Genomic DNA, 19,433 nt, shown 5'->3' on the forward strand with positions numbered 1-19,433 from the left:
ACTGTATCCCTGAAGTTCAGTGTTTCAGCTACCATTATGGGTAATATATGGTAACTAGAAATACATTACATAGCATGTCTGGTCACTGACTTGTGTTTAATCCTTGTGTTAAACTATATGAAAATGTCTTCTCCAGGAGGTGAAATTGACTGTGTTGATAAGGATGGTAACACCCCTCTGCATGTGGCTGCAAGATATGGACATGAGCTTTTGATTAACACCCTCATAACCAGTGGAGCTGACACTGCCAAGTAGGTTGCTGAGGAAATATTGTTCCAAGTTGTCAAATGCTGTGAGTTAGGCTAGGAAAGCCGTTATTTCTCTGGTCATGCCTGTACATAGTTGTACTACAGGTCCATTCAGTAACAAAGAGTTTATATAGCAAGGTGACATGGAATTGATTTAAAATGTGACTCTACTAATGAAGGCCATGTAATTCCCTGTGTATTTAAAATAGCTTCATGTTCAGTGGCTTGTATTACTGCATTGTTTCCTTCTTATGTCTACTACCCTTTGGTGCTAAGAAAGTAGAAATGTATGGATCTACATTAGGCCTTAATAAATCATTCTGAACCTAGTGCAGCTGTGGTACCTGTCATCATGTCCTCTGGTTTCAAATCTTTTATTGACTGAGATGATGAGGCTGTCTGTATTTTGAGGTATTTCTAATGGAAAGCTCCTTGTGCTCCAAGGGCTGATTTTTACTAATCTGATTTTGCTGTATGTTTCTATACCTCTCATATGCACATGTAAAGATTGTATATGACTATTTCTAAATAGGCAAATTTAGATATCCTCCATGTTGTAGTAGGGTTGGGGTTTTGTTGGACCATCATGGCAACAACAACACCCTTACCCTACTATTTATAAATATACATTGTGGGCCCAGTTCTGGAAAGTGTTTAGATTTCAGGGGGAGTGAGTATCCAGTATTTCACAGGGCCTGGTCCTAGTATAGCAAGGCAAACAAGTCCTAAATTTTCCAAAATAACTGGGGGGAAATTAAAAACTGATTTGGGGAAGATTGAAACAAATTCTTAAATAGAAAAGAGAAAGTAGTATGGGAGCAATTTGCCTTAGGATACAAATTAACCTGCTTCTTTTTAAAGATGTTTGCAGCTTTCTAGATTGCGTTTGGGGATTTTGATGCAAATGGTATATTTGTCCCTGTTTCTGATTGTTATGGTAACATTAAACTTGCATCTCATCAGACAAAATTGATAAGCAGGGCCTAGACAAATTGGAGGATTGGGCCAAAAGGAATCTCATGAGGTTCAACAAGGACAAGTACAAAGCCCTGCACTTAGGGTGGAACAGTCCTATGCACCAGTACAGGCTGGGGGCTCACTGGCTAGGCAGCAGCTCTGCAGAAAAGGACCTGGGGGTTACAATGGACAATAGGCTGAATATGTGGCAACAGTGTGCCCTTGTTGCCAAGAAAGCTAACAGCATACTAGGCTGCATTGGTAGGAGTTTTGTCAGCAAATCAAGGGAAATTATTATTCCCCTCTATTCAGCACTGGTGAGGCCACACCTGGTGTACTGGTAGTTTTGGGCCCCTCACTACAGAAAGGATGTAGACAAATTGGAGAGAGTCCAGCAGAGGGCAACAAAATAATTCGGGGGTTGGGGCACATTATTTATGAGGACAGACTGAGGGAACCGGGTTTATTTAGTCCAGGGAAGAGGGGTACTTGTACATGTGACAAGGGTTTAGTTCTCCCTAAATTGAAATGCTGGGTTTTTAATTGGTGGGTTTTTACTTGTGTTGATTAAAAACCCACTGTTTCAATTTAGGGACTTCTCTAATGTCACAGTGATGCCTCCTTCTGCACTCTCTGCTGCCACAGGCAGGCTCCTTCAGTTAAAAAAAAAACAAACAAAACAAAACAAAAAAAACAAAAAAAAAAAAGCAGCAAGGGGCCTGATCATTTTTTCCCCCCCGCAAGCCTGCCCGCCTCTCCTGCGGCTGGGTGGGGATAAGGTGCTGGCGGGCCCTGAACTGTGAGCGACACCGGTGCTTCCCTCTATGGTGGTGGTGCCCCCCGGACAGCACCTGGCCTCTACCAGCTGATCTGGGTGGTCCCAGGGAGCTTTGCTGCTGCGGAGGGAAGAACCGGGCCTCCGCATCCCCGCAGTTAATGGACCACTCAGCCTGTTGGCAATTTGTCCCCCAGCCACAGAAGAGGCAAGCAAACTCCGGGGATCAAAAAAAAGGATCGGGGCCCCTTACTGCTTTTTTATTTTATTTTTTTCTTCTGGAGCCTACCTGCTTCTCTCTTGGCCAGGAGGTGACCTCCTGGCAGGCCAAGTGGTCCCTGGGCTTTGGAGGGCCCCAGTCTTTCCCTCCACGGCAGCAGTATGCCCCCATGGGACCACCCAGGTGGGCTGCTAGTGGGGTGGGTTCTGCCCAGGGGTACCACCGCTGCAGAGGGAGGGACCAGGGTCCCCTGCAGCTCAGGGCCCACCAGCAGTTCGTTGCCTGGCTGCAGGAGAGGCGGGCAGGCTCTGAGGGGGGAGAAAAAAAGGATTGGGCCCCTCACCACTTTTAAAATTTATTTTGCTGGTGGAGCCTGCCCATGGCAGCGGGGGTGGGAGGGGTGTGTGTCACTGTGATGTGATGGAAGTCCATAAATTTAAATGGTAAATTAAAAACCCACCATTTTAATTTAAGAAGAACTAAACCACTGTCCCCCGCAGCTCAGGGCCTGCCAGCAGCTTGCCCCCCAGCCGCAGAAGAGGCAGGCAGGCTCCAGGAACGGGGGGGAAAAAGATCAGGCTGCTTTTTTTTTTCTTCCTTTTCTCAGTGGAGCCTGCTTGCATGAGCTGCCACCGGGTTTCACAGCCTCTGAGCTGCACGGGGCCTGGTGCTTCCCTCCATGGTGGCAGTATCCCCTGGGTCAGGTGCTAGTGAGTGGGTGCCACCTGCAGGGTGCCACCACCATGGAGGGAAAAGGTCCAGGGTCCTCGTAGCTCAGGAGCCGTTTGGCCTGCTTGCATCTCGCCCCCGAGCTGTGGGAGAGGCTTTCTGGGACTGCATGGGAATGAGCTGGCTTGCCTCTGGGGCAAGGTGGCAGGAGGGTGGTTGGGTGTGCTGGTGATGGGAGAAGGCAGCGGGGATGGCGCCTGGAGTGCTCAAAGCCCGCCAAGCCCGAGTTTCCCGAGCACGTCTGGGCTTCCAAGGCCCCATTGTAATTTGTTACGTAGCAAACTAAAATACATCGGATAGGTTTTACCTTGTTATGTAACAAGGTAAAATTTAAAGCGAAATACGCTACCACACATGTATAGCATGACAAAATTAAAATGAAATATGCTGCCGTAGGTGTAAACAGTGACACCATTAAAGTGGTGTAAAAGGGCAATTACGCCACTTCAGAGGCTAATTTTGTCATGTGTACAAGCACCCAAGAAGATTGCAGGGGGATTTAATAGTAGCCTTCAATTATCTGAAGCGGGGTTCAAAAGAAGATGGAGCTAGGCTGTTTTCAGTGGTGGCAGATAACAGAACCAGGAGGAATGGTCTAAAGCTGCAGCAAGGGAAGTTTACGTTAGATATTAGGAAGAACTTTCTCACTAGGAGGGTAGTGAAACACTGGAACAGGTTACCCAGAGAGGTGATGGAATTTCCATCCTTGGAGATTTTCCAAGACCCGGCCAAAGCTTTGGCTGGGATGATCTAGTTGAGGATGGTCCTGCTTTGAGCAGGGGGCTGGACTAGATGACCTTGAGAGGTCTGTTCTAACCCAAATTTTCTATGATTTGTATTATTTCTAAATCCTTAGCAAGTAGAAGTTTTAAGGCAAGTCACTCAGAACCACTCCTGTGGAACTCCACTATTTATACCAGTATTGGGGTTGGTCCTCTGTGTCTGAGTAAGATTTTTGCCAGCTCGTTCTTATATAGAAAGTTTTAATCCATATACTCCTGAGGTTTAAGGTAAGAATGAACATCAGTGAGAGAACCTGATTACAAGAGGTTGCTGTCTGCTCAAAATTTCTATACCACACTTGGGTGATCATTCATTAAACCACATAAAATATTTCTGCCAAGAGTAGAAATATTTGAAATGAGAAGTTTGCTTAGTTGTAGTGGGAAGATCTAAAGGACAATGTTGTTGTGAAAAACAAATCCCACTGAAGCACTGGGAATGAGGTTTTAATATGCATTGCATATAAAGCACTTTGGCTTAGTTCCTTGAACTGGCAAAGGAACGAAATCTTTTTTCGGTGCTGCTAGCAAAAAGCTGCAGACAGCATGACCAGCCATTGATGCAATTGCATTTCAAGGGTAAAGAAAGTAAATCATAAAGGGAGCAGTTGTGAACAGTTCTGTACAGGATGACACTGGTTAGCAGATGTACAAATTACATGGCTTGCTGGACACCAGCCAAAATATGCACTTGGATGGAAGTCTTTGCAGTGAAAGCGAAATGCAACTTAAGTTAACTAAGCAGAGTAGAAGAGAAAAATGATGTGGAAATCGGATGCATCAAGAATACTGTGACTATTTGTAACAAAACCTTCTTTATGATACCAGGTTAAATAATTGCAGCCTATTTAGACACCCTGAGCGGCTTGGTGGACCTTGTGCCATTTCCTTGCACATTGTGTATCTTTTTTTTCTAATACTGGACATTGTATGCTTGTGTATAAAATGAGAGAAAGAAAGGGCACATTTCCAGGCATCCCATGTAACTTCTGTTCACATTGCACATTTTTAACTTAGTTGCCCTCTCGGTAATTTTAAGCCTTTCTGTTAACCACCATCTCTCCATGAAGAAACTTTTACTAAAGCTTAGCAGTTTTCCTCAAATGTCATTGTGTATATGAATCACTCATGAAAACATATTTGAAATCTTCTTCATTTCTTCAATACAGTGTGGGAATATATAGAATGGTAGTAATGAATTCATCTAGCATCATCCAGGAATGTAATTTTTTTTTAACGTACATCTCTAAAAGCAAATGTTCTCATCTCACAAGCACTAGCTGATATTCAGAACTGTACACTGATGTACACCAGAGAATTGTCTATGAAATAATACTTATAGAATAACATATGCATATGTGAGACTTTTTACAAAATAATGCCAAAAGGCTAATGTCAAGATTTCAAAATTTGGGAGGCTAAACTTAGGCTTCAACCTCTTTACTTAGTCTCTTGTTTGATTTTTAAAATTATTGAACACTCATTGATCTTACTGAGAACTGTTGAGTACTCAGCACATTTTTAAGATCAAGAGTGATTTGGGGGTAGGATTGTTTTTGAAACTTGTTGCCAGGGTGCTCTGACGAGTCTATGATACAAATTAAAAAATGGTCTTGGGATTCTTAATGATCTGAAAATAAAAATTCATGGATATGTAACTTGTGACAACTAGGGGCTGTGCAGCAAAAGGGGGCCAGAAAGAGAAGTTTAATGTACAGGATTTGGGAGGCTGTTACAAGTGAAATGGCAGTCTGGAAGCAGTAATGAGGCCATTAGTAGGTAGGAGACAAAAGCTGTGTACACACATTCAGATCATCTAGGACAAGTCTCTCAGGTTTGTTTTTCCAGAGAGAAATTCAGAGAAGCAAAAACCTGCAGTGAGGACACTGGGCTGCCAGGGGTCCCTCCAGCAGCCGAGAGAGGGGGATTTTTTTAAGTGAAGGTAGGCAGGGATCCATCAGGGTTAGGGAAGGTGGGAGAAGGGTCAGTGCTGCGCACAGAAGAGGCCTCCAGCTTTTCCCTCCCCCCATGCTGTATTGGAACCCAGCTAAGGCTGGGGAAGGCATATACTTGTATTCTTCCCTGCACCAGTGCTGCAGTATGATTCAGGCAGGGAACAAGCCAGGAGCAGAATGTGCCCTCCTAACTGCTTCAGCACTGGGCTTTTTCATCCCAAAGGCCTCAGGGGGTATATTTGCTCCCTGTGTGGCTGAGACTAACATGAGTTCTCCCTCCCTCTGTGAGAGTGGGGAGAGTGAAGGAAAAACAAAGCGCTGAGTACAGAGGTTGATTCTGCATCTGCTGTCTGTATAGAGATTCTTACTCCTAAGAGAGATTCTCCAGGAAGCTGCTTTACTTGGGTTGTTCCCAAGTTATTTCTCTCCCTGAGTGGACACTTACTTTCTGAGAAAAATTATGAACTTCTGTATGCTCGTGGTTTTTCCAGAAAGAGCAGGGGCTCTCCCTGGAGAAACTGAACATCTGTCCAAGCCCAAAAGGGAGCAGTCAATAGAGAACCTAAGGCACAAGAGACATAGGGTGATGTTACATATTACACTTAGAGTATACTAAAGGCACTTAAAATATGAGTGTCTGCACATTAAAACTTGTTAACTCATACTAAGTGCCCTCCGAGCATGTCAAAGTTATCCCATTTCAGGTGAGGGTTAACTCTGGCTGTACTACCTAGTTTATGGAGGGCTTATCTACTCTATAGAGATAAAATGAGCAATTCTGCAGTCCTCCAGCATCCCGGGATGCACTGATCCCAGCGCCCCACCACAGAGCAGGGGTAGAACCCAGGTGTCCTAACTCCTAACCACACCTCTGCTCACTAGCCTTGTAATGGTAAATCAGAACTGTGCAGGCAAGAAATGGTATTAACTCCTAACGTGTGATTGCTCACAACACATTTTGACACTAACACTGCTTAGCATTCCACAGATTTAGTATGGTCTAAGTGTAACTTTACTTTTATTGTATAAGTAATGTAGATAATGGCAGCAGGGAGGTGGACTTTATATAAACTTTGCTGAAAGAAAGTAGTTGTATGTTATGAATGAGGAAAATGGTGATACATCAGAACACCCAGAGAGAGAGATGTTCTGACTAGGGTATTTGAAATAAGATAGAATACATGAAAATTGTGAAACATTATGAAGCCAAAAAGGTGGAAGAGGTAATAGCAGTAGTCTAGGCAGCAGTTACCTAAGGTATGTTAACAGTAGGGATGCAGGGGATAGATGAGTTTTAGAAATGATACAGAGAAGCTTTCAGAATTTATTTGTACCCTATTTGAGAGAACGTCAGGTGCAATACTAGCGATCCCAACAGAAATTCTTGTGTTTTATGTCTGGAGTGTGACTCTAACCAAAAGCCATTCTTTAAGCCTCCTCACTCTTGCTACTGCTCACCTCACTTTTTCAAGGCTGTTGTATTCTAAAACATTATGTAAAACTGAGATCATGCTTTAACCAAACAAATTATACTCCAAAGAGAGCTTGTAGAAGATGGAAATAAAATTAAGGTTGGGAGGAGGAACCTTTTGCAGAATGACTGACACAATTTTTTGAAAAGAGAATTTGCTTCAGTTTTGTTGTCTGTTACTTATGTTTTTGGAATCCGCTTGTAATAAGCTTGTTCTGTATTTCAGGTGTGGTATTCACAACATGTTCCCTTTACACTTAGCAGCATTAAATGCTCACTCAGACTGCTGCAGGAAATTGTTGTCATCAGGTAGGTGAATCTAGCAGTGTGACTGTGAAGCTAAATTAATATTGTGAACTTTTCACTTATGACCCTGGTTCTATTCAGTGTTGTGAATTGTTCAAATGAAAGACTTCCTGTTCTGCTTTATGTGATTGTGTGGCGTAGCATACTTGAGTGTGCTCAGGGCTTTCTTAACTGCATGCTAATAGTTTCCAGCATCCTGTATTGTTCATGCTTGAAGCCCATTCCTCCTGGCAGTCACTGAAAGGGGGAGGAAGGGATACCCTTTACTGAGCTGTAGGAATATGAGGCACTGTAGGTTTGTCTAAAACAGGATTTGTAATCCTCAGTTCAGGGAAGTGTCTTTATTGAAGGCAGCATCTGGGCAGGTATATGCACCTCACTGAAGTTAATACACATATGCCTAAGACACATTCTGATGTATTTTCTCTAAATTAGGGTCATTGTAAAGAAAATGGGCTGGCTAAATTTCTGAAAGGCGCAGATATAAAAATCATATCCAAAGAGGACTCTCACAGTCCTCATACTACCAAAGCTTTCAAGGCACGTATGTATTTGTTGCCTGTAGTTTTTTAAAGAAAGTAAGGGAAAGGTACTCAAATTTTAATTCTTTTTTATGCAAAAATTTCAGTTTGTTCAAAAACATATGATATGTTTCTCTATGCAGTTCTATCCTTATCATGTGCAACTTCCCACAGTCACTTTTTGTTCATAAGCTTGAGTCTGCTTGTATGCAAAACATGTAAATTGGCAGCCCTGTTACAGCAAACCTTGCTATGTTCTCCGACTTCTAGGTCAGAAGGGAAAGCAGAATGCTTAGGCAAGCTAAGGGTAATTCTATAAGAGCTTGCAATTGATTTTACACCCTCTTCATCTTTAAAACTCCCTTTGCACATTCTTGGAAGCTTTTAAATGTAAAAGCAACCTGCAAACCGCAGATATATAAAAATCAAGTCATTGCATGTTAAGGCAAGCTCTGTGGCTTTCCTCATTCCATCATGTTTTCCGTCTGCCAGCCTGCTGTCACAGTTCTCTTGATAAGTATCTGCCTCATAAATGCCTGTCACATGATTTAAATAGTTATGTAGCACAGGGATGAATGTGGCGATAGATTCTTGACTTCACAGTTCTTTTTATAGAACTGCCAAGCTTGAGCAGCCACTGTCTGTTTCCATGACAACCTCTTTTTGACTATAGTTGCTTGCGTTCTGTTTTTTCTAACTAACTGATTTTTCTGTCTCTGCAATGTTTCTTGTGGTTTAACTAGGACAAAAGTATAGCATAGTGTCCTTGTTTAGTAATGAGCACGTGCTGTCTGCAGGCTTTGATATAGACACCCCAGATAGCTTTGGAAGAACGTGCCTCCATGCTGCTGCTGCAGGAGGGTGAGTAGTCACAATTATGGTTGTTATTTGTGATTTAATGGTGGTCCCAATGTAATGGGATCCAGCCATGTACCATCCACTGATTTTTTTTGTTTGTTTGTTTTGTGTACCTTAAAGGAAAGCAAAGTAGCTAAATGTCAAAACCTTGTTGTTCGGGGTCCTATTCTGCCACTGTTTCTTGGCAGAGGTTCATGTTGGGGCTACATGCAATGTAAAAAAGGGTGGTAGAGTCTAGGGTTTTATTATACAGGGCCAGATTGTGATTTGAAACGCATCTCTCTGTGAGAGAGTAACATTCTTTCTCCTTACCTCCCTTCGCAGACTACTTGGACTTAAGGTCCAGGTGCCAGGTAAAAGAAGGGTTTCATATTTGGCAACTCAGTGCCACTCATTGGCCCTGAATGCAGTTGAGCCAAACACAGGGCAGGTAGCTGTAGTTTAATTGGTATAGACCAGCTGTAATAACTAGCCCTCAGGATCAAGTTGTAGTGCTGGGAAAGAACTGTGGCTTCTTGAAGATATTTCTGGTGTGAAGTAGCTGTGCACTTCCCCTACTATGAGTTGCACTTTTGAGTTGAAATCAAGTCATTAAAAAAAATCTAATTCAGGAGTTAAAATACAGCAATTTTGCTTGTACCAAGACACCAGTTTTCAAGTATATCTCTATAGATTCCATTGAAAATCTCCAGAGTCAAGCTTCAGCAAGTTTTCATCCTCTCTAGACAGTGCTTAGCTTAGAGTGATTGGAACCAGAAATAAAAGTGAATTAATACTGAAATAAATCAATTTAATGCATAGCCATGGTAGGCAGTTCATGTAAATATTTTCTGTTAATGCCTTGTGAAATTAACAGAAAAAACCCCAAAAGTTTGGTAACCCATTGATTGTGGGTTCTTCTGTTGAAAACTTGGTGGCTTAGAGGATGATGTTTTGGGTACAATTCAGCGTAGATTAGTAGTGGTTGCAGTGAAGAAAAGTAGTAACTATCTGGTAAATGTTCACTATCCTTTTTCGAACATGTTGTCAACTTACTTCCTGGTGGACAAATACCTGCATCACATAAGATTTCACACTCAGAAATACCTCATAAAAGTGCTCTAGGGATTGATTTGGTTAACCATGTATTTCATATAGGAGCTGTTCAGATGAAATAACATAAGTGTATGTTTCAGCCATTGCATCTCCATTAGAGATGAACTCTCAAAAAACCTAGGTATCTGAAAGAGAGGGAATTAATTAGGAGCCAGAGCTGGCTTATAAAAATAAGCTACCTCATATGCGTAGTTGACTGCAATTGCTATCACTAGAAAAAACTTTATTTTTATTATATTGGGGTGAATATTTTATAGATATTTCATGTAATAGCATGTTAACTGCAAGGATGAATATATGTTAGCTTATTTCATCCACCCTTTTCATACTGGAACTGGAATTGTATACAAAGCCCACATTTTCCTCTTGATGCATGTCTGTAACTCCCATTATATTAATGAGAGTTATGTGAGCACTGTGAAGAGAATATGCTTCAAAGGCTCTCTTTCAGTTTTCTAGTAGCAATGATTTATTGCCTTGGTGAATGACAGAGGAGCTTTGGAAGATTACCGTGCTTCATTGCATCATTTTCTGGCTTGGTATAATAGATTATTTACTTGGATTATAAAGATGTGAAAATGCAGCTATTTAATTTTCTATTTAGAGTTGCCTTGGCTTAAATAGCATCAGTACAGTAACAAGTTATGTCATAGTGATTTCATTCAACTGGGATAAAAACAATAAAGCAATGGAGCCCAGGCAAAATGACATCAGTTGTAAATGTTCTGGCTCTGATTTTGCTGAGAATTTAAGAATATGCTGAAGAAGGTGTTAAATAAGCTTTAAAGGTTTTGCTGAGTAAATGTACACTTCAGGAAATGTTTGAACCCATGATCAGTTTTCAGTGCTTTGGTGAATAAGTCATAAATTACACATTCATTGTTAGCACAACATTTAATAACCTTGCTGTAGTCTTTAAAAATGTTTTTAGATAATTTCTCAGCTTATCATGGGAATCATTAACAGTATATTCCCTTTGGAAATGGATGGCTACATTCTCATATTGAATCCAGAATGTATTTAATACTCTCTATTCTGTATTTATATTTGTTTGGAATAAAATTCCAAGGTAATTTGAAAATAAAGGCATTGAAACTTTACAAGTTACCTTACCTTTTAGTTTTTTTTGTTTGTTGTTGGATTGCAGATTGTAGTTAGTTATGCCCAGTGTCTGCAGTGCAACCAGTGAAATTACTTTTTTACAGAGACAAAGGTATCAACATTTGTTTTGTTCATGGTTTTTTTCCTTTCCTTGTCTTTTCAGTAATGTTGAATGTATAAAACTCTTGCAGAGCAGTGGAGCAGATTTTAATAAAAAGGACAAATGTGGGAGGTATGTAAATTGTGAAGCTGTTTTTTGAATATCTGTCAGGAAAGAAAGAGCTCTTTATCTGAAATCATATGTTCCATTTAAAAGGGTAAATAGTAAAACAGAGTAGGAGATTGCCATTCCCAATAGAATATGGCTGCTTGAAGTCAGATGCCAAAAAGGCAGGTGCAGACTATGCTAAATGCATAAAAAACAATCCCACCCTGTTCTGTCTTTCTGGTTTAAAACTACTATTAGTTGAATATTTTCCTCTTTACTCCTGTTGCAGCTTAGATCCTAGTGCTATATGCACAAGAAAACAAATGCAGGTCACTGTAGAGAAAATTGCTCCTTATTGGCATGCTTCCTAGATTTTTTCGAAGTAAAACATTCTCATAAATATCTCTGTGCCAGGAACGGATGTGCTAATTTAACTCTCTGAATGCCCCAAAATCCCCATTAAACATTTGGAAATGTTGTTTGTGTCTAGGTCACGGTTTACAAAAATAGGAATCTAGTAATTTTTTAGGCTCTAGTCCTGCAATTATAGTCACATGTGCATTGTTCCTGCCTTGTTAGTAGGTCTGCTAACTTAAGGAGCTACTTATGTACCTCCATACCTTTACGTACTGTAAGTCTTGGCAAGATTTAGGTCTTAGGCAGCTGAGTAAGTGCTTGGATTTTCAAAAGTTCTGACCTCCAAGTAGCTCCCATCCAGGTCCAAGTGGTGTGCTGGATTATGCTGACATTTGAAAATCGGATGCTTTTTCAAGAACCTAAATTACTTTTCCATAAAAACAGGATAATAATAGATACAGTAAAAAGAGTACCCATCCTTAGCCTTGAGATTATTTTAAAATACATCTTCAGTGCACCAGTTTAAGATAACCCACAATGAGTCTTCCTCCACCTCCATCCCAGTGAACAATATCTCACCCCAATCTTATAACTGGAAAAAATGATCCTTGCAATGGGTTACTCAAGTATCAAAGGAATGGGGAGTAAATTCCTCCCCCCCCCCTCCCCCCCGGTATGTCCAGATTGGAATTGAACTGCACAACCCCCACCTCGCAGCCACATCAGGTCCATTGGCTGGATCCAGCCCACAGAGGGACCTGGCACTGCCCATCTGGCCTGTAGGGAGAAAACCTCTGTGAGGTTTATTTGCTTTTTAACTGTGGTACTTTTTAACAGCATAGTTCAGTTTCAAGAACTGGGTTGGGGCAGAGGATAGATTCCAAGACCATGATAGGTATATGTCCTGCAATCAAACTGAAATAGTAAAAAAATTGCCTGCTGTATTAACGTGGGTTAAATACTATTGATTGCTATTTAGCACCAAAATACTAAAAGCTCTAGTAAATTAAGTACGCTGGTATATACCTTTTAAGAAATGTTTCTCTTGTCTCTAATAATAGTTTAATTAATCTAATTTGTAAAGTCTCTAGCATGCCAAAGGTATTACTAGCATTTGTAGATGCAGTAATGTTTTTTCTTTTTTAATCTTACTTGCTACATAGAGGCAATAGAAGTCTGTCAGCTTTCAGCAAAAACTCTAAAATAAAAGAACCCATAGTTTCATCCAATTTAAATTAAGTAGAGAGACAAAACTGAGAGAGTTAATAAGAAGAATAAACCATGCTTCAGTTGTTTGCATTTTATAACTTACCAAATATTGGTATTGAGTATTTTTGAATGTAATGATTTTAATTACTTGGGCAGGGGGCTGGACTCGATGATCTCCTGAGGTCCCTTCCAGCCCTGATGTCTATGAAATCTATGAGATTTTGTTTCTTTGTGTGGTATAAGTGGCTCTTGAGATGTTCTAACCCAGGAAAGTTCTTCTGCCTTCCTCACAAATAATCCATGTGTTCTCTGAATAATAATCCTGCTTTGATGTAGGAATACCAAATTTGTGACACTGAATTTTTCTGCACAATGAAGCCTTTGTTGGATTCTGAAATCTGCCCATATAACAGGGTGTCTGGGGCATCCCACAACTATGTCACACTCCACCTAAGTTGTTGTCCATACCCTCTTGCTGAACCAAGAAACATCATGGTGATTTGGGACTTAAGCCCTGGGTGATGATTTATGGTTTCAACAAAGGGTGCATCCTTAGGCTGAAGGAGTAGGAGGTGTCTGAGCATAGGAAGACTGGTGACTCAGTGAGGTTGAGCTACTTTCAGGGGAGGCAGAGGTAGGGTTTTTCTGGCCATTAGCCTAGCCAGGTAGCTCTAAAAAAATAAGAATTTCCTTATTGATGTTATCCTGCTTGGTTTTATATTAACAGTCTGGAGTTTAAACTGTTAACCTTCATAGCCAAAACTGATTGTGTTCTTTTGGTTATAACCCCCCCCCAAAAAAAAAAACAAAAAAACCCCAATAACAAAAAACCAAAACAAACAAAAACAAGCCTAAAAAAGGGTATTATGTGTTGGTAGTAGTCTGATAATTTTCATTTCTTTCACACCTCCTCATGAAACATGACCAGATCCTTGCATGTCACCTCTGCCACAGTCAACTTTCCAGTAGTCTTCAGCGATTTTTGTTTTGATTGCTGGTATTATTATAATACTGTGACAGATATTTTTTAATATTCTGTGGAATGTTTCTTCTTATTGTATCAGTAAACTCTGTGAAGGAAGTAATGTGAAGAGAAAAAAACAAATCTCCTTGTTAACCACTAATATTTCCACTGATGGCTTCACAGCAGTTTGGAAACTGCTTTGCAGTATTTAACCCTGAGCTTATATTCTACGTAACCTGTTTCACAACCAAATGGCCAAGTCCTTCTCCTTTCCTAATGTTCCTGCTCTGTTCACTTTGGTTTACTTGAAATAAAGTAGGGAGAGAGAAGAAAACAATTGTAATTAAAAGCTTAACTATAGCACATTTCGCAAATAATTATTTGTGTTTACCTTTTGCATAAGGTTTTTTATATATAGTTTCCAATATGCTTTACATTAGGACTGTGTGAAGCTTGGATTGCTAATTTGATTTGGCGGAGGTTTGGCCCAATTTGGCGGCCGAATCTCCAAATGTGAATTAAATCAGGTGACCTATTAATCTCTCTGAATCGAATTGGAAGCCTCCAATTCAGTTCGGAGAGATTCGATGATTTGGACATAGACACAGCTTTATATATTTTTTCTACATACATCAAGGTACCAGGTGGCTCATAAACGCTGAGACAGTGGGGCAGATGGAGTGTCCCACGGGAGCGCAGGAGGGTCCCCAGTGTGCCTGGCGGTGGACCTGGAAGTGGACCAGAAGCACTTCCAGTCTACTTCCAGGTCTACCATGGAGCATGTGCCCCCCTCCCTCCCCGGCTCAGTGACTGGTGCCTCCTGGATGTGGGGGGGCACCTGGGGTCCCCCCACAGCCAATTGCCAAGCCAGGAGGGTGTGCAGGATCTACCACCAAGCACGTGGGGGCCCCCCTCCACGCTCCTGTGGGACGCTCCATCCACCCCCGCATCTCGGCATTCACGAGCCACACCTGGTACCTCAAGGTATGTAGAAAAAACATTTAAAGCTGTCTCTATGGCCGAAATGTGGATTCTCCAAATCAGAATTGATTCTTCAGATTCAGAGTCGGCCGAATTGAGTTGGGACAGTGATCTGAATCAGCGAACTAATCAGAGTAAGTAATACTGTATCCTGTTCTAGGCTGTCCATCTGTTGTTGAAAAATATGTGGTGGCTTCACTCCATTCCTCCTCCCCTCTGAATCAAAGATAAGACTAGCATCTGCTCAGAATTTAATTTGCTATTATTTGGGAACACTTTGAGAATAAAGATAGATAGAAGTCCTTTCTGCACTAGTGTTTTGTTGGGCTTGCCTTGAGGCTGGCTTTGTTTCTTGAGATGGAGGCATAACCCTGAAACTCCAAGTATATCTCAGAATGAATGAAGCAAACAAAACTGTTATACCACAGTTTATGAAACTTCTATCAAATGAAACTATTAGGACAACAGTTCAGAATCTGGGCTCCACTTTAACGCACTAATAACTGACTGTTCAGTTTCTCTCAAGTTTGGTAGCAGTGAAATATCTCTCAGGGGAGCCTCAAAAATCAGTCTAACTGACCTGCACAAAGCAAGAATAATAAATTTGTATGCAAGTACAAGAAGATAAGCAGCTTCTACTGTTATCTGTAAATAGCCCCTCTCAAGGAATGTTTCAGTCATGGTTTATTAGCATAATCTGTATCATATCTTATGTAGTGTCTGAAGTTGCTATTTATTTTTCAGGACACCTTTGCACTATGCAGCTGCGAATTGTCATTTCCACTGTATCGAGACACTGGTGACCACAGGGGCCAATATTAATGAAACAGATGACTGGGGACGTACTCCTTTGCACTATGCTGCTGCTTCAGACATGGACAGAAAGTAAAAAAGTCTATTTGTATTCTTTGTATTTACGGTGTTGCTAAATCAATGTCATTTCTAGTCTCTTCAGGTCACATTCTCATTTAAACAAGCAAAAACAAACCAGCTAGGAAAGGTAGTCCTCTCCTTCTCGGGCATATGCCACTTTTTTAAATAACATTGATTTGAATTAGAGTCCCTTCTGTTATGCAGTTGAACGGTGGCAAAATTTACTGTTGTTTTCAAGTTGCACAAAATGCTGAGGCTGCCTTCTCTCACTGAATTACTTGTACCATTTGACTTTCTTTTATCCTGTGGTTTTCGCCTTAGAAAGAATACAGGGAATTTCCCATAAATTCATTATTAGTCTGGTCCTTTAAAAAAGACTGAGCATTACACAATGAGAGAGAGAGAGAAAGTCTCCCATATGGGGGACAGGAAAAAAGACAACTGATGGCTAGGCACCCTGACAGAGGTAGAGCAAGCCCCTCCAATGATTGAAGTGACAGAAGTAGAATCCAGCATGCATGAGAGGAACCTTGCACAAAGGTCTAAGCAACAGGGGAATCAATAGGAGCAATAAAACTCTTTAGAGGAGCAGTAACAACTATTGGCAGGTAAGGCCACAATACTTCCTGTTAAGTCAGGGAAACAGCTGTTATACAAAGCTTTTAAGCCCCACAGGACCTTCAGTGTAGTTAAACTCCACGCAGCAGCTTTATTAATGAACTTCTCTCACACCTCACTGTCCTGTGTTCTGTTTCCCAGTTTGTTGTTTAATTTTGTGGTCTCTGCTATATAAACCAAAGGTCCTTGTCTGTAATTCTAGTTTGTCCTTGGAATTTAAAAACATTAGGTTCACACCCTTCATTTCTGTTAGATAGGCTGGACGGTTACCACCATTCCATCTCTCTCGCCTCCTTTAGAGACCAAGTAATCATTCTCTTTGGTCTCTTACACAGCAAAGTCTAGTAAGTCTTTTTTCAACATGTAGTTATGGACATACAATTAATTCTCTGTTGTGAGATGTCTGCTTCATATGCTCAGGTCAGTAGTTCTCATGCCATTGCATTATAAGCTGCAGAACCATTTACTGAGAGAAGTCAGGTAGGAATAGCCTTAACAGCACCCTCAAATACTCATGGTCCAATCCATGAGACAGCTGCATCTTCACAGCATCATATTGCCGAACACAAGAAGATCTATGCCCAGTGTGATAGAGTGGCATAAAAACTTTCACCTGTGGCTATTTCTAAACCTGTCTGTCCATCAGAAGCTGCCAATCCTAGCATTGGAAATCTTGGTTTAGTGTGAACTTTTTATCCTTTGGCCCTTTTTTAAGTTTAGGGTTGTCAAATGATAAGTCTGTAAATGAGCACTGGAGCAGAGTCAAGATGCATCCTGCCAGTGACATCCTGCAAAAAACCCCCTATTAATTACATTAGCTGTCTTCACTTCAGTAAGAACGTGTTTCCCCTATTGCACTCCTAGTTCCTTAGTTGTTTCTTCAGGTGGTGATACTTTCAGATGATATTCCCAGGGTAGAAGATCTCACAAACTAATCTGTCTTTGAGGGATATCTTAGTTTTGGTCATTCTTGCTATGTGGATTATCAAAAAGGATAATCAGCTGTCAGGTAGTACAGGCATGCCATAAAGTTACTATGTGGACTAAACTTTCCTCTGTTGTGGACTTTTCACTAGGAGCTATACAAACTAGAAGAATGTGGCTCATTTGAAGTTTTATCCTAAATATATGCCTGAAGGTGGTGATGATGCCTTCTTTTTAAGGTTCCTGGAGTTTGAAACTTTCTGGAAGGGGCCAGGTTGTAGAGTAAATGTGAAGAATGCCATTATTACCTAGCCACCTAGTAGGTCACTGTAGCTGTTTCTAGCCTATGAGAAAATATTCCTGAGGTCAGACTTTTTCAGTCCAAAGACTTTTGAAGATGATTCAGCTTTGTTCACGCTAGTAATGAGTGGACAGGTGTTCTGGTGCACAAAGAGGTTTTTTCCCCCCCCTACCAGAGGTGCAGCTGTCTAGGCCTTTAGTCAGTGGGACATGTGCATGTGTTTATTGGGAATAAAAAGTGGGAATCCACAGAGGCCTTTTCATGGTGTGTATGGGCTACTTACCATTAAATAGAAATGTCTGAATATATGACTTCTGTAGATTAATAGAGACTCATTTATCAATCTGTTCTGGTATTAGCTATGATAAAGTTAAATCTGAATATGGCAAATAGGAAATTGAATATTATGAAGAGATGTACCCTTCTGAATTGCTCAGAATCTAGTCTGGAATACGTGTGTTCAGAAGCATAGGCGACTGGTAGCGGGTGCACGGGCGTGCACGTGCCCTCCCAATGACTGATACTGATGCTGCTGGTAGGGCTGGTGCCCCCCTGGCAGGGCAGTCGCCATCAGTGGCTTCTGCGGGTGCCTCACCCCAGATTCAGGAGGCACCAGTCACTCATGTTCAGAAGAGACTGAAATTAGGGATAAATCAATTTGGTAGAAAAAATCCATGTAGCCCAAACTATGTTTCTATAGATCTTTTGAGTTAAATGTTTGTGAATGTTCACAGAAATTAGCGGATATTTTTTTCTTTGTTGCTGCTTGATTTCTATATGGCAGGCCTGTGTTATCCTTACTGTCAGATAATGTCTATGTAGTTAACTCTGCTTCTGGTTCCCACCAGCCTAGTTCTATTTATGCAAAGTTACCAAAGATGCTTCAGTGTCACTGGATTCAGGAGCCTTAGCATTTGTTCAGATCTTTTAAGCTTCTAAAGAATCTAGCTCAGGGACAACCATAGTGAAAAAGCAGCAACTTTTGGAGTAACATTACACTTTGGCACTCCCTGTTTTCTGTGGTCATCAGCTATGTCAGAAGGTCTTGTAATCAGTATGTTGTCCATGGGCAATGGTTTGGGGACTAGTGGTTTAGCTGAAGCATCATCACACTTTTGCCTAGGAACGTAGCAGATGATGGAAATTTTCAGTAATAAATCAGGTGGTGTGTCCAGACAGGGCAATTCAATGTCAGTTGTTAATATTTCACAAGATTCATCTTTTGCATCACTGAGAACTATAGCAAATTACCAGAAGGAGCAGGAGATAGTGATTAGGAGCACAGGGCTACAAAGAAGGAAGCAGGATAGCAAGGGACAGCCGTGGGGAAACAGAGGTGCCAAGTTGAACAAAGGGATGAATGAAATTGGTTTTGGCAGAGCTCTTTGTATTAGTTTAAAGTTGACAATCCAAATGTAGAGGCAGTTTTTTGTAGGTGTGTTCCTTGTTTGAGAATACAGTCAGCTAGATGCTCATATGTTGGTCCCATGTATGGAAGCCAAGGAGTTATAAATTGATTGGAAGAGAAGCTGGGGGGAGGCAAATTAAACCAAAAATGCTGATCTGACATTTTCAAAATGAGTTGCATTTTTCTGTCCTTTATGTTAAGAAGAAAGAATATTCTAGGTAACTCCCATGAAAATGCTGAAGAACTTGAAAGAGCCAATGAGATGAAGGAAAAAGAAGCTGCATTGTAAGTTTGGTGTCAGTATAGCAGTTTGACTCTTTTTGGAGAATGTCTCTGTCTGCTTTGGGCTGCAACGTTTTTGTTCACTCAATGCTCTGCTACACTAAATGTCTGATGCTACCTGAATGAAAAGCACTCTGCTGTGGTCTGTTAATATATTTTCTATTTTTTCTGTTTCCATGCTTGCTGCCTTTCCTAATTACAAAAAATTACATTTGTATTTTAACAATGCTTTAGTATCATGCACTATTTAAAAAAAAATACAATACCTTGGGTTTGTACATTTCAAGAAA

General features: G+C 40.9%; 1 protein-coding gene across 8 annotated transcripts in view; it reads left to right on the top strand.

Annotated features, from left to right (window-relative positions):
- ANKRD44 (ankyrin repeat domain 44) overlaps positions 1–19,433 on the top strand; it is a 230,805-nt gene that overhangs the window by 147,985 nt on the left and 63,387 nt on the right. For 3 of the 8 annotated variants that reach the window (XM_090045187.1, XM_090045193.1, XM_090045191.1), the window contains exons 10-15: positions 137–251; positions 7,364–7,446; positions 8,708–8,825; positions 11,182–11,250; positions 15,482–15,622; positions 19,063–19,146. In XM_090045187.1, the coding sequence (XP_089901313.1) occupies positions 137–251; positions 7,364–7,446; positions 8,708–8,825; positions 11,182–11,250; positions 15,482–15,622; positions 19,063–19,146 (610 nt within the window). The remainder of the gene's footprint in view (positions 1–136; positions 252–7,363; positions 7,447–8,707; positions 8,826–11,181; positions 11,251–15,481; positions 15,623–19,062; positions 19,147–19,433) is intronic. The other 5 variants (XM_090045188.1, XM_090045192.1, XM_090045190.1 and 2 more) reach the window with 3 other exon arrangements.

The sequence above is a fragment of the Crocodylus siamensis genome, chromosome 4, assembly GCF_052110815.1.
Source record: "Crocodylus siamensis isolate JL-2025a chromosome 4, ASM5211081v1, whole genome shotgun sequence".
Classification (NCBI taxonomy): Eukaryota; Metazoa; Chordata; order Crocodylia; family Crocodylidae; genus Crocodylus; species Crocodylus siamensis.